We start from the raw sequence: 15593 nt of genomic DNA, 5'->3' as shown, positions 1-15593 counted from the left end.
TAGCATACAAACTAACTTGCAGCCATGTTGTTAAAGCCTTGTTCTGGCCTTTCTGGACAGAACTAAACACTAAGAAAGCACCCTTTGTGTGTGCCTCTGGACACTTGACCAGACTCGATCTATGTATGGACTGATGCCAATTGACAGGAGAAAAATGTTGGAAGAAGACAAGAAGGTCACATCAAAAAAAAAAAAAAAAGTTTTCCCTCTCAAGTGTGGAACAAGTGCAGGGGTGGGTAACCTTAGGAGAGAGTTGGCAAGTGCTTTTGATAAAGTGTGCCATGCAATTTTAACAACAAACTGCAACAAATGAACTGCTGTCATTTTTGGGGGGTTGATAATTGCACCGTTTGTTTCATGTACCATGGCAAAAAAAATAAAATGTATCTAAATATTTAATCCCTTTATGGAGATAATAGACCTATCCATGCTTTGTGAAGTGTTTAACATTTATGAAATGTAGCAGGAATGAGTATATTATACAATAAATGTTTACCCTCCCCCCCAGAAAATGGTATATAACACAAATAAGAACACAGACACAAATAAGAAATCATAGTTTTTGTTTTGTTACATTAAATTGTTGGTTATTAATTTATGGCTATACTGTATATAGAAAAATATTTTTAATTGGTAACATTAGAACATTTATAAAAACAGAACAATAAGCCTTTTGGATTTATTGTATTCCGAACATCTCATCCTACTTATGCCACAATTCCCCCGCACTATCCAAATATTTGACTTGTAATCTCACAATGCTAATGTAGAAATCCATCCACTAGAATGTCACGTCCACATAGCAACAGGTTATTAGGCTATAACACATACTGTAACAGTACATATTAAAATTAGAGCTCTTACCTCATTAGCCAGAAGAGATGGATTGATGGATGCAAAGTAGTCCTCCTCCTCCTCCTCCTCTTCGTTTGCACTCGCTCTCTCTCTGTGACGTCATCTGGCCCGCCCTTATAAAATGCCAGTCTAGTAGTTTTAAATTCAAAACACTAAATTTTTAATACAAGTGACAGAAGAATGAAAACCTACAACTCGTGTATTCATACTGCCGAACAAATTTTCCTGGTAGGAAATAATGGAAGTATGAATTGAACCTTTATTATGTGTACAGCCCAGGGTATAATTAACGTTAAATGTGATATACATGAGTAAATTTGCTGCTGTATGACAAAAACTAAATGACTCACCCCATTAATGACATTGGCATGTTATGTCGACTTCCTGCATTGTTCTTTTAAAAATAAATAAATTAACCGCTGTTTAACAAGTCAATTTAATACTAAAATAAATTGTAACTACACATCCCATTGACGATATTGGCATGCATGCTGAAGACAACTTCCTGCATTACAATTTTTTGTAACATTCTTAACAATTGTACCCTTGAAGTAAAACTTAACTTACAAGAGCGTGCAAAATCCACTTAGGGCCTCCACATCCTGGTGACCAGGATGTGGAGCTCCTTCCCTCAGGTAGGCGCCATCGATCAATGCAAACTAAAACAAGCAGACAATCCAACAGCTTCTTCCCTCTTGCCATTAAATTGCTAGAGGCTAAGTGACTCTCTGTTGTGTGTTTTTCTGTCTCAGAAGTATTTTTTTGTCAAAATGGCTGTCTATTGTCGTACTGGAGCGGCTCCAACTACCGGAGACAAATTCCTTGTGTGCTTTTGACATACTTGGTAAATAAAGAGGATTCTGAACTTAACATCAAATGACAAACCTGGGAGGCGAGTCTCTCCACATGAATGCTAAACACAGCTGACTTTACATTTCATTTCCTGTGCTATGGTAATTTTTTCCTCTCAGCCATCACTGGTACCCTTTACAGCACAGTGAGAGCATGCGTGCGCACACACACACACACACAAAGCCAAAGAAAATAAAGAGACACAGTATGTGGAGTTTATCATTGCAAGTGGGAAAACCTTTTTTTTTTTTTTTTTTTTTTTTTTTTTTTTTTTATAAATGGACAGATGGTTTAGGTTATTTCTAGATAATCTGAAATGCACATTATATTTACACAATTATTTTTTTTAATTTGTTTGGATGGATTATAGACTTATAAAAACAAATGTCACTTGAAGTGACAATGAAGCCAAGTTTAGTGCTGTGTTGGCGGCCTCTAGTGGTTGACAATGCCACTACGCATAGATGGCCAAGCAGGAAAGAGGTTTTATTTGTAAAATACGTTTTTCATCATGTCAAAAATTAACATTTTCACGGGCGGGTGTACTGTACAACACATCGTTCAAAATTGGTAACATTTATGTAAAAAATACATATAAAAAGTTTTCTAAACAGTATTTCCTCAAATCCCTCTAAGTCTACAGCTAAATAAAACTATTATGTGAATAAAACTAAACATCTATACTTCTGTACAGTTGAAGGCACTTGTGGCAGCCACAATGTTTCATACGTAAAATTACACAAAAGCACTTTGTGCATCTCACACTCTCATGCGCAAACATGTACATTTATATTCAATTCGCAATAAGGTTCCTAAGTAGTTAAAAAAAAAAACTCAGCACATCAAATTTGTCACAAAAAAAAACTGCACAACCTTAACATTTACTTGTTTTGAGGAGGTTGTTATGGGGGAGGGGGGTTTGGTGCTTTCTGTTGTCGTCGCCTCACACCACCAGGCTCTCTCGGCTCACAGCTCCGTTCTGGGGGTGAAAAAAAAACAAAAAATGAGGTAAAAATACACATACTGTACAAAAACTGGCACCCTTTATTCATGGCGAATCCTCAAATCTCTCAAACCTGTTCGAGAATAACTTCTGATTGTGAATAATTTGAGTGAATTCCCTAGTAGGATTTTGTCAAAGTAGGAGCCTGGAAGTCACCCAAAATGGCTGACTTTCGGTTCAATTTGGGGCATAAGTCCTTGTGGCTTTTTCACAGCGTCCTGTTATGATGGACATGTCCACCCAATTTTGTGATTAGTGAAACTGGTGTAGGAGGCAATTTTATTCCTAACTTTCCAGGGGGTGCTACTTAGTGAGTTTTGGGGCAGTTATGTTGGGGAACCCAAAATGCATACATTTTCATCAGGACACACACACTTGCTCTTTTTCCATGTATTCTGTTGTGAAAGACATGTCCACCCAATTTCGGATTGATTGGTGAAACGGATGTTCGGGCGGATTTTTTTGTTGTAACTTTCCAGGGGGCGCGACTGAGCAAGTTTTCAGGGGTCGTATGTAAAGGGTATTGTGTGTCAGGTGTTCCATCCAATCAAAGCTGGCTCTCCCGCCACTCACCTTGCGCAGGTTGCTTTTCTTAGATGATGTCATGCTCTCGTCGTCGCTGTAGGGCGGCGGTAGAGCGCCGGGTCCCGAGGGTGGGTTCAGAGGCAGCGGTGGGGGACCCCGGGATGGCGGCGCCCCCCGGGATGGCGGTGCCCTCCCTCGGTCCGAGTGCTCCCCATCGCTCTCCAGTCTGTCTCGGCTGCGAGCCCTCTGCTGCTCCCCCATCCTCTTCCTCTCCATGGCCTCTCTCAGGAAGCTGTCGTCGTAGTCGTCTCTCTTGGCCCGGCCGCCGCCCGGTCGCCGCTCCATCTCCAGGTCCATCAGGTCGTCGCGACTGCGGCTGCGTCTGCCAGGAAGAGCCCCGTACCCTCTGCCACCTCCTCCTCCTCCTCCTCGTCGGTAGTCATCCGGAGAGTAGTCGCGACGTCTGCGGTCGTCTCTATCGTAAGCAGCGCGGCCGCTGCTGCTCCAATCATCATCAGAGCTGAAGAGTGGTTACTTACAAAATGCTGTTCAACTTATTTGTCAAAGCGATCAATTGATGAAAAAAAAATGTAAGCGTCCATAGTTCAAAGCATGTTCGCGCTGATGCACTGCTTAAAGCTGGGGTTCTCTGACTTTTTGGGTCCTTTGAAATTTTTCCAAGGATAATAATATCAATTAAATGGAACAGCTGCCTATTTTCGAGAAAAAAAGTCATAGTTTTTTTCACTAGAAAAAAGTAGTATTTTTCATAAGAACAAATGCGTTTTTTGGCAAGATAAAAAGTCAAACTTGCGAGAAGTCAAAGTTAAACAAGGGAGTAAAGTCACATTTGAACTGAATTTAAAAAGACAATCTAATTATTCTCATATCATGCCTTTTATTCTGGGAAAGATGCCCTTATTCTAAAATAAATAAATAAATCTCTGGAAAAAAACAAAACCAAACAAAAAAATACACCCTTTGTGCTCCAAAAAAAATAAGACTATTCCAACAACAGTCATGCAGGGATTTCAGATTTACGTATGTGTGTGTACATCAAAGATTTTAACTGGCCCAAAACTATGGTAGGGAGGGGAGTAATTGATTATTTGTTTGTTTTATTGATACACACATATGTAGGTATGTACTTTTTAAAATTTTACATAATATATTGTCAATTATTTTGTGGATCCCCAGGCTATGGCTCGTGGACCCCAGTTTGGCAAAAGTGACATTTTTCCCCCCAAGGGGAATAACTTATTGTAAACTTACCTGTAAAGAAAGATTTTTATTATTATTTCAGTGAAAATTGATTGCCGGGGGAAAAAAAGCTGTTTAACAGTTTATTGCTATCAGAAAAAATAAAGCAGATTCCAGAAGGGGACAAAACAAATTCAAAGCAAAACCTTTATTAAATAATGTCATTATCATTAGATTTTTCTATACAGCCAAGGAGGGGGAGGCTGATGATTCAAATTATAAATTATTGACAAAAAGGGGATTTGATTTTATGGCTCATCCCTAAAATGAGGATACTTAAGATGCGGCAACTCACCCTCTCCTGCCTCGGGGCTCATCCGGGCGTCGGTGTGGCGGGTAGTCGCTGTGGCCGTAGCGGCGCCCGATGTCATCCAGGTTCTCCATGGAGCGGGCGCGGGCCCGGTCATCCATGTAGCCTCGGCGCGGTGGGTCAACTTGGCGTCGGTGCACATGTTGCGACACACTGCTGATGGTGCTCATGCCCTCGTCGTCGTCGTACACCGTGGAGAGCGGCGGCGGCTGTGGACGACCGCCGCGGGCTCGCGGGTCGGAGCTGTCATGCAGCGAAGTCACCTCGCTTACATTGTCCACTGAGAACAGACCACAACAAGTGAACTTTGACTCTACACTCGCCGGGCCACAGCACTGGGTACACGCCTATTAGACTGCGACCATTTGACGAAATGCATTGTTTATATTACGGCTACAGCTATCCAATATCTTTCGAATCGATTAATCTACCCATAATCGGATTAAAAGTTGGTTTTGCACTACTATACGTGCCCTTTTTACCAAACCAACTTTTTCTAGTATTTGGGATGCAATATTGACGCTATGGTGCTTCAGTAAACGTGAAGTATGAATTAAAATTGTCCACGCATTCCTGACTTCCAGACGTTTTTCTGCCGGGAGGCCTGATATCAGGTCATTCGAATTTCTTTATCTCATCTTCGTCACTAGCGAAGATCTCTGCCTACCTCCCCGCTCCCAAGCCAGCGCTGTCAACATAACACGTGCGCTCTCACAAGTCTGTCTTCTCCATGGAGGCAACCAATCAGAGGAAAGAGGGCGATCTTAGCCGAATATGGATAAAGTGGATATAAAACTGGGTCAAACTGAAGTAGCTGTCAGAGAAGCCTTTTCTGGACACTCGTATGCCAAAACAAAGGTGTGTTTTTTTAAATGACATTGACACTTTAACACTAAGTCCATGTTAAAGAGTCACTCTGTGGAGGTCTAAATAGCCAAAATATGGGACCTTTAAACAACAAAATGTGCATTTGAGGTGCAGGTATTATTGTTGTCCATTTGAGGTCGCCATCCTCACGTTCCACACACTGATGTGGTAGCCATCTCATTCGATGGCTACCACATGGCTGATGTGAGCGCAGGTGCGTTCATCAGTAGTAATATTAGTCCAAATGGAAAAACTATTCTTGCAAAGTTTCTAGGCAGAAATTTTGTTTTGACTTTTTTTTTTTGGTAACAAACGATTCAATTAATCATTTTAGCCTTATTTATACAGTCAGTATATATTGTACATCCCATCACAATCTAAAGTCGTGCAAAAAGACTCCCTTGTAATTGTGAGTATGCTGAGTGACTAACAGCGGTTGTAGTTGGCAGGTCTGGACGGATCCAAGTTGGCGAGCTCTCTCTCCATGTAGTAAATGGCACGCGTGGCGTTGCCTTCAGGGTCCACCTGGATGCGATAGCCACTCCGAGCTGGAGGAGACAACATTTGTTGAGGAAAGTAAACATAACGTGGTTAATTACAGTATTACCAACAATACACAACAGAGTAATCCACTGCATACTTGTGGTTAACTATTCACACTCTTTTTCTGTTGACTTACTATGGTCCCCACCGCCGACATCTTGGTCGCGCAGCAGAGGCACCTGGGAGCCTTGACCCACTGCACACAAACATAAAAATTACAATTCAATTCAACACAATAACAGGAACTGACTTTCAATATAATGATAATGATTTTTTTTCCCCTCCTTACCAGAACTGGCACCATCATACTCCCGTCCGTACCCGTTTTGTGAGGGTGGGACCCCGACGCCATTGGGCAGAGGAAGCAGCGGCATGGCGGGTTGATGGACGTGCGGCCCGCTGTATGCCGGCTGGGCGTACATGCCGGGGGCATAGAGGGTGGTGGCGTACTGGTTGGCCATGCCTTTCTTCACCGCCTTACCCGCCTCGTACACTGCGCCACCAGAGAGACGCCATGTCAATGTAAAGTCGGCAATATGTTTTACAGTAAAAGCATGTTTTCACTGCAGCACTTCATTAATTACATAAATACCCCCTACCATTGTCGACAACGCTAGTTTGCCTAGTCATGGGTGGAGAACCTCAGTTTGCGTGACAGATTATGTAAAGTAGCCCCACTGATAAATCACAGTGGGACACAATTCACAATTCAATTCAACTCACTCACAAACACATTTTCAGAAATAATCAGCTAACAAAAGATTTAATTGGTTGTTTAACTTCCAACTTGATGGATTGTTGTTTGTACACAAGCAATTAAAAAGTTTAACTTGAATTAAGAATGTTGGCGACTACTCACGTGCCCGCGGGCAGCAGCATCGGTCGGGGCAGCAGGGGCAGCTGACGTAGCAGCAGCATGTGTGCGGACAACACTGACACCAGCAGATGCCAATCAGTATCAGCAGCAGCAGGAAGCCCAGCACTACCACCACCACAAGCAGCCAATCTGGACAAAAACAAAACAAATATGTGAAACACGTGACAGATGTAAATATTAACCAGTATGACTATTTATGTCAAGTCAAACAGCAGTTTACGGCAAAATAAAAAGGACATTTTCTACCAAGTACGGATACTTGATAATGCTATTATTGTCTTGCAATTTTGATGAAAATGTTCTCGTTTAATCAAATACAGTGTTCCCTCGCCACTTCACGCTTCACGTGTTGCGGCTTCAGTGGTTCGCGGGTTTTCCCAAAATATTCATATAAAAAAAATATATATATATATATAAAAAAAACAGCAATATCGGCAGATATTGCGGAAAGACGCGTTGTTTCATGTTGATGCGCGCGAGAGAAGGTTTCCCTGCATGCCAAACAAAGAGATGAGTTGACTCAGAGGCTTTGTCCATGCCTGTACATGCCTATACTCTACGGGCACTTATACAAGGCGCGTGATTGGTTCCCGACGAGACATCGACCAATGAGAGCACGAGTTGATTCATCCCGTGAGGTGATTGGCTGCGCATCATAGCAGCCTCACCCAGCATCTTCCCTTGTTGTGTCTCGCCAGTCTCGTCCACGCTGTTGTGTTCGCAATAACTTTTTTTGTTTAAGCGATCATTTTTTTAAATCAGTTAATCAAGCCCTTAACAATCCCGCCGAAGCGCTGTGCTCCTGCGAAAGCTTCCTCCGGGGCGCCCCAAGAGGAAGAAGAAGATGACCTTAAGCGAAAAAGTGACACTTTTAGATTTGATCAAAGAGGGCAGAAGTTATGCATCTGTGGCACGCCATTATGGCGTGATTGAATCTACAGTGCGGTACATAAAGAAAGAGGAAGCAAACATCCAATGTTGATGTATGTTAATTAGTGTATAATAAATGTTAATTACTGTATAAGGTACTTACTTTAGGTACTTACTGCACTGTGTTGGCATGTCAAGTCTGCACTATGTTCTCATTTAATGTGGCTTCAACTACACAAATATTTCAGTTATTGGTTCATGTTGATGACATCATTCTGTGTGTGTGCGTGTGTGTGTGTGTGGAGGGGGGGTCTATGTTCGTTAGGGGGGTGTTTGCAATTATTGTGTGGGTGGGAGGGGTGGGTTTTTATACTCTTCCTGAAATTTTAACTGTCTGTTTTTATCTCTGAAGCGCGCTGGATTGCATTCGTATATGAAAAGTGCCATATAAATGGAGCATCTGGTGACAAATAGGCGTATGTCGCCTATTAAAAGGAGAGCCCCTATAAGTTACACCTTTGCAGTATATCAAATACACATGACCTACTCCATTGCATTTTGTTGTGACTGACAAGTAATCATCCAGCACTTTTTATGGCTCACAAACCACTTGGTTAATTGTCAAATGTCCGCTTTCCTAACAGAGAACAACAACTCTTTTGACAAACTGGTTGAGCTTGTTTGTGCCACTTTAGCACTCCAAAGGCAAACATCAACTTAAAAAAAAAAAAACACAGCGGGAAAAGTAGAAGCACCACAGAATTATTACAGTATTATTCAATAAAAGATTAAATAGAGATAGAAGAAAATTGCAGAAGGATGCAAACAGATGACAAACGAGTATTTTCCTAAACATTTTAATCCAACATACTGTGAAGCTAGCACAGGTAGGTTGCCAGCAGGCTAGTTGGAAAGGCGTCGGTTTTTTCCGATTCCGACGACGACAAGCGCAGAACAGAACCGGGCAGGATTCTACCTGTGCGGCACAGGATCATCGTTAAAGTAACCCATTATAAACTAAAAAGATAAACTTTTCTGTATGGAGACGAAGCTAAAACAGCATCAGTACTAAGTCAAAACACGCCAGTTACTCTCTTAACAGTTCAATTGATAATTTTCAAATAATCAAATTGGACTTTTCATTTGTTGGACTATTATTTTGGAATAGTACAAAGCATAACATTTGAATCTAATTTATTATTCACTCGTTTATGTCCTCACGAATAGCGACTGGGGATATAGACCAAGTCCAAGCACTACTGGTGAGCAAAGCTTCAAGGTCGAGATTTTGATTTGGCCTTTATTCGTAAACAAATTGTTCAAGTTAGTTGAATAATCGTTCAAGCCCTAGTGTCTGTTTTGGTTTATTTTTAATGATGATATTCAGAATCAAATCCAGGTCATTATTAGTTGTGAAACTTTCTCAGCCAAAAAAAAACTGGGTCAAACAGAAGTATCTTTCAGAGGGCCTTTTCTGGACACTTGTATGACAAAACCAAGGTGGGTTTTGAAATGAAATTTACACTTTTATACTAAGCCCACGTAAGAGAGTCACTCTATAGAGGTCTAAATGGCAAAAATATGGGAACTTCAACATTTTTGACCAAGACTGTTAAAGCACATTCAAATGGACTAAAATAGTTTTTTACACCACAGTGTAGAGAAAGGCTAAAAATGTGTACTTGGATATCATGACTTGGATGTCATGAGGATCGACTAATGCTCAATGCAGTCACACTAAAAGAGCTTTTGTACTACCTTCCATAACCAGTAAGTCAATGCCCGGCAGCAGGTCAGTAGTATTTGACTTTCTCTCTGCGAAAGAAAGATAAAGCCACAATTACTGGATCGTGTGCGCTCTGGGCATGACCACACGTGCCCACGCGGCCTTTCAGCAGTACAACCCAACTACACCGCATGGACAAATCCTCCAATATCTACTCTATCCCAAACGTGTTTGACGGGGGTAGGGCGGGGGGCGTCGCCTAACCTGATTGATTAATTGATGTGTCTCAATACATTTTGTCCATTTAGTGTATTTCTGGTAGAAGAAAAGCAAAGGGAAGAGAACGCCAGTAGTAAGAAGCAGATGATTGGCGTTTACCCAAGACAATGAGCTCTGTGTAGTCCTCTCCATTGCCCGTGAGGTCCTGCGAGGAGATGACGGAGCACACGTAGACGCCGCTGTCGCCCCACGCCGTCTGCGCGATGTTCAGATCAGCATCTGGGGGGGAGTAAACAAGATGATGGTGGGTTTAAAGCAATGATGTGTGGCGTCCCGACTGCCTATGATCTGAAAAATCCACATTTATTTACCTGTCTACTCTCCCACCTGTCTCATAAGGGATTTTTTTAAATTGTGAAATAATGCATTTTTGTGTTTGTATTTGTGTGTGTATATGTATATGTATATATATATATATATATATATATATATATATAAAATCGAAGACTCTAAATTGGCCGTAGGTGTGAATGTGAATGGTTGTTTGTTTATATGTGCCCTGCGATTGGCTAGCAACCAGTTCAGGGTGTACCCCCCTCCTGCCCGTTGATAGCTGGGATAGGCTCCAGCACTCCCGCGACCTTTGTGTGGATGGCCTTTGTGTGAATGACCTTTGTGGGTACGGAAAGTATTCATACCCCCTAAAATCTTGTTTCTACAGCAAGAAATATTTTATAGTTGTTAAATTATTTTCAAGCTCATCCAAGGTCAGTGTGTTGTGATTCATTGCAAATGAATGACAGATTATAAACATATTATCCAAACAGTTTGATAAAATGCTAGCAGTCTTGCGTCACGCTTAATAAGTAACAATATTATCTTGGAATAAGGAGAACTTTGTGTTGGATGTCATTACACGATGGAGGATGGATGTACATTCTACTGAAAAATAATGGGTTGAGTCTTTTTGCACTCACTGTTGATAACGCTGATCTTGCGTCCTTGGTACTCGCTGCCAAGTGTGACAGCGGGGCCCTGCTTGGAGGCCACGATGCGCACCGTGCGCTGGCTATCGGCGCACTCAATGTTGGGGTCGTAGTTGGGGTTGTTCTGAGACAGGATGTTGTCGGCGCTACTGGGATTGAGCGCCGCTTGCACCGGGTCGCGGCAGTACGATTTATAGCGCCACGTGACCACCGGCGGCTGCGAGGCGGAGGTCTGGAAGTTGCAGTTGAGCGTGACGGGCTGGAACAGGATGACCACATAGCGCTTCACTGGGCTGCTCACCGACACGGCCATGGCCGACTCTGAAATGACATTGAATGAAAATGATATAGAGAACATGAAGGGTTTTACCTGGCTAAAATTGAGGCAGAGTTTGTACCAGTCCTATAATTTTTACACATGCTGAGCTCCCTCCTGGCTTTAACACTTTTGTCAAGTATCCTACTGTACATACAACATACAAGTTTAATTCATTCCGCAACTCAGTTTACTCAGTACCCCCAAGAGCGAAAAGCCGCTATTCTAAATCTGTATACCAAATCAAATTTCCCCATTGAAATACCACTAAGCCAGTGATTCTCTACTAGTGTGCCGGGGCACATTAGTGTGCCGTGAGCACTCTTCAGGTGTCCTGTGGGAAATTATAAAATTTTACGAAATTGCTCAAACATTTTTTTATTTACAAGAAATAATGTATCTTTGTTCATCTATTAATGCCATTGGGGCATAGTGACAGACAGAACAAATAAATGCTCTTCTATTAGATGGCAGGAAGTACATACAGTAATTAATGTATCCACTTTTTGTGACATTTTTGTTTGTTGGTGTGCTGTGAGATTTTTCAATTGTAAAATATGTTCCTTGGCTCCATAAAGGTTGGAAATCACTGCTGTAGTCAGATCGTGTATTCTAATCAGTCAGGTCAAACCAACATTACATGACAGAAACACTGGGTGCTAACTTACTGTAATTAAATTACTTCACCCACACTCAAACTTTAGAGCATGATACGACAGAACGGCAGCATGTTTATGTCCAACCGTTCGTGGTACCGCTAGTTTGCTAGGCTACATAACATTTTATTGCCTGCTTGCGAGCCGTATCGCATTAAAAGTATGTGAACATACCTCAGGCAAGCCTTAAACAAACTAGTCTCCTTGCCTGAGCACCAGTGACCACCAACACACGTTTTTCCCCATTTTGTCCTTAGAATACAGTCGTCGACACGGTAATGAGTGCATCCGGTCGCATTTGAGTTGACAAGCTAAAGCCCAATGATCGTAAAAAACGGGATGCGGTGGTATTGGAATACAAGATTAGATACAAGAGACTTTTTTTGACATTTTTGTTTTTTGGTGTGCCGTGAGATTTTTTCCAATAGTAAAATATGTGCCTTGTCTCCGTAAAAGTTGGAAATCACTGCACTAAGCCCTTATAGCCACCACCAAGAAAGATTTTTTTTTTGTTACCTAAAATAAAAGAAAGAAAAAGATAAATCGTGCTTGGTATCAGAACAAAAGAAAATATTTTTTTTAAAAGTATAATTAAGTATATTTACTAGCAGAGGTTTGGACTCGAGTCACATGACTTGGACTCAAGTCAGACTCAAGTTATGAATTTGATGACTTTAGACTCGACTTGACAATATGTTACAAGACTTGCAACTCGACATGGACTTGAACAGCAATGACTCGTGACTTTACTTGGACTTGAACCCATTGACTTGAATAGACTTGCTACTTTGACCAAAGCACTGAGACACCAAAATTCGTAGCCTCTCTTTCTACTGCTATGTGTGTCACTTATTTTTAATACTACAGGAAAATAAGAAAAGTGACCACATAATGCTGTGTATTTTACTGACTATATATTAGGTCATAATTAGGGTTGGGCATCGAGACATGAGAACCGATTGGAACTGGGACTAACATTCCAGTTCTCCAAGAATTGTTTAAATTAAAAAATTTCGGTTTCCAGTTTCGATGCCTACAGTCCGCCGAAACCAAAGAAGAAGTGGCGAAAGCCAACGAAGAAGCGGTGATAACCAACAAAGAAGAACGCGCACGAAGACGTGTTTGTGCAGCGGTGAACAAAAGTGTCTTAACTATGTTAAAAGAAATGACCTCAGTGTCACCTCAGTGCAACACTTGGATTAAGATCATATTGTGTTAAGGAGGCTTTCACGATGTGTAGAAGTCTGACGTGCTCCCTCCTGCTCCAAGCCTCTGCCTACACCGCGCAGAACTTCAGTCAAGTCAATTGGGTGAGTGAAGTAATAAAATACATCTATGCCAACATTGAGGCAGCTATCAAGTTGAACGGAGGGTTGCATTCTTGCACTAATGGTTTTTAGCAGTTATTTTAGTCTTCAATCCAATGTAAGAGCTGATGACAGACACAAAAATTAAATATAAATTACTTTATCATACTGGAAAGAAAGTAGAAACAGTCACATTACAGGCTTTACATTGAGCTAAAACTTCACCAAAGGTCAAACTAGGAATTTTACATTACAAAATTAACAAAAACATCTCTCAGTATCACAAACACTAACCTTGTGTCTCATCGGTGGTTAGGTAAAGGAATCAACATTTTACAGAGCATTTGGTTCCAGTCATTACTCTTTTTCATTTTACTTTAATTTTTACCGGTGTCGTGTGAAGTTATTTTTCGTGCCAAAATGCTGGGTTCCAGTGTGAACCCTTCAAAATAAAAGGCTACATGCTTAAAACAGGAAGTCAAGTTAAAACTTGCACATATAAACCAATTGACGTGATAAAGCAGTCGCAAATAACGATTTTAACAATGCTATATTTAACTTTTAGCTGAAACAATAATTAATGAATATTAAGTCAATTGGCTTTCATTCACACACATTGCCTTTTATTTCATGGGTTGGATATCGATACTGGTTATACAGAACCCTAAGTCGAATGTTCATTTTAGTCTACGCTGCGGGCTGCTAAGAAAAGAGGTCATTTTTTTCACACACTACCTAAAGTAATGGTTTAATGAAGAATTAAAAAAAAAAAAACTGCAACATATATCTGCAAAATAAAGGTGACAGTTAAATAAGGTATACATTCCAAGAACCACTGTTAACATACACATAAACGACAATGACGAACATAATTCATTCATTCATCTTCCGTACCGCTTTTCCTCACTCGGGTCACGGGCGTGCTGGAGCCTATCCCAGCTGACTCTGGGAGAGGCGAGGGGGACACCCTGAACTGGTCGCCAGCCAATCCCAGAGCACATATAAACAAACAACCATTCACACTCACATTCACACCTACGGGCAATTTAGAGTCTTCAATTAACCTACTTAACATAATAATAATGTAAATTAATGGCAAAAAATAATCCACACTCCACTGTGGGAACCTCATGCCTTGACGTCACGTATGCTTGTTTTTGTTAGCATTAGCAGCTAGCTTTGTGAGCGATCACGCAAACAGTTACACGGCGGGCGGGCTGTGTGCTGCCTGGGCTTTCTGTACATTACAGTCTGGTTTAGTCAGTGTAGTGTTCTCAAGAATCAGTCTTGTATTAATTTTTTTTATTCACTTTATTTGCAGATCATTTATTCCCACTTAATTTTTACTCTCACCAAAATATGTAAATTGGAACAGTCTTTGTTTAGATGTAAACCAATTTTGGAAGAAATACGTCAACAACAAGGAGGGATGAGATAGAACCACTTGACCAAACAACAAATCATATTAGCACAGCTCATAGCTTTTATAAAACAGTATTTTTAATTTTAAATATACTTCATGGACACCCTGTAGCCTATATTAAAATGACAAATATATGCTTCAACTGTCACGCAAACGAGCAACAAGTAAAAACAAATATGTATTTTGTTTTAATGGGATGTACCCTGACTGCCATTTTCCACACCAAGTTTGTGCAATTGACTTTTTGAAGGACCTTGGATGCAATAATTTCACATTTTTCGCCGACAAATTAACAATAAACGCAATTTATAACAATTTCTAACAACTCCTTACAACTTCTTGTGGACTCTCGTAGTCTAAAACCACTACAAACTGTACTAAATAGGAGTTATTAGGGGAAATTAAGACAAAACGTGAGTGAAAAAACCGTCCACCGTCTGAGGCGGAAGCGGGCCCACCCAATTCGGGCGAAAACACGAGCCTTCTCCTTACCTGTCGCCAGAGCTGCGGCGATAAATACCGCCCAAAACATCTTCTGTCCGCCGTTCTGCGCGTCTCACTCGATGAATCTTGTGTTTCTTAATCAAGAAATAGTCCGGGGGGGGGAGGGGGGGACAAGTTTACATAGCGCGCTAACTTTATTTTATTAGGTCAGCCAGGTAAGCGTCAGCTCCATTTTGTGACGCTCCGACGTATCGCTCAGGAGGGAGGTACCTGAACGCACCACGCAGGTGTAAATTCAGACATATTTCGAAACAGGGAGGGAAGTAAGTTAGATTTAAGCGCCTTATTTTGGCAAGCGCCGATTACTTTAACACAGAATTTAGTCAATCAAAGTATAACGCAAATTTTAAAATGCAAATGAGTTTGTGTAGCCACGCCATGTTTTTAATACGATTATAAAGGAACACTAAACTAACTTGACGTCCCCTACTGGTTAAAGTGGTACGACCCGGTTGGCGATAAGGTTATCAAAATGTTGTTTGTTAATGTTCAAC

General features: G+C 41.1%; 1 protein-coding gene across 2 annotated transcripts; it reads right to left on the bottom strand.

Moving 5' to 3' along the window:
- Positions 1-2174: 2174 nt before the first annotated feature.
- On the bottom strand, positions 2175-15392 carry lsr (lipolysis stimulated lipoprotein receptor). Of its 2 annotated transcripts, XM_061674109.1 has the most exons (11): positions 15088-15392; positions 10885-11214; positions 10067-10186; positions 9721-9777; positions 7075-7221; positions 6505-6708; positions 6352-6411; positions 6104-6220; positions 4791-5085; positions 3284-3755; positions 2175-2686 (listed from the first exon to the last, which is right to left on the bottom strand). In XM_061674109.1, the coding sequence occupies exons 1-11, from the start codon at positions 15125-15127 to the stop codon at positions 2651-2653; spliced, it is 1878 nt and encodes a 625-aa protein (XP_061530093.1). In that variant the 5' UTR covers positions 15128-15392; the 3' UTR covers positions 2175-2650. The 2 variants fall into 2 exon arrangements, with proteins under 2 accessions (XP_061530093.1, XP_061530094.1); XM_061674110.1 differs by lacking the exon at positions 9721-9777 and having other exon boundaries at positions 15088-15387.
- Between the last annotated feature and the right edge of the window lie 201 nt (positions 15393-15593).

This window comes from Phycodurus eques, chromosome 4, assembly GCF_024500275.1.
Source record: "Phycodurus eques isolate BA_2022a chromosome 4, UOR_Pequ_1.1, whole genome shotgun sequence".
Classification (NCBI taxonomy): domain Eukaryota; kingdom Metazoa; phylum Chordata; class Actinopteri; order Syngnathiformes; family Syngnathidae; genus Phycodurus; species Phycodurus eques.
The sequence above is the reverse complement of the archived record's forward strand: the minus strand, read 5'-3'. Positions and strand labels throughout refer to the sequence as shown.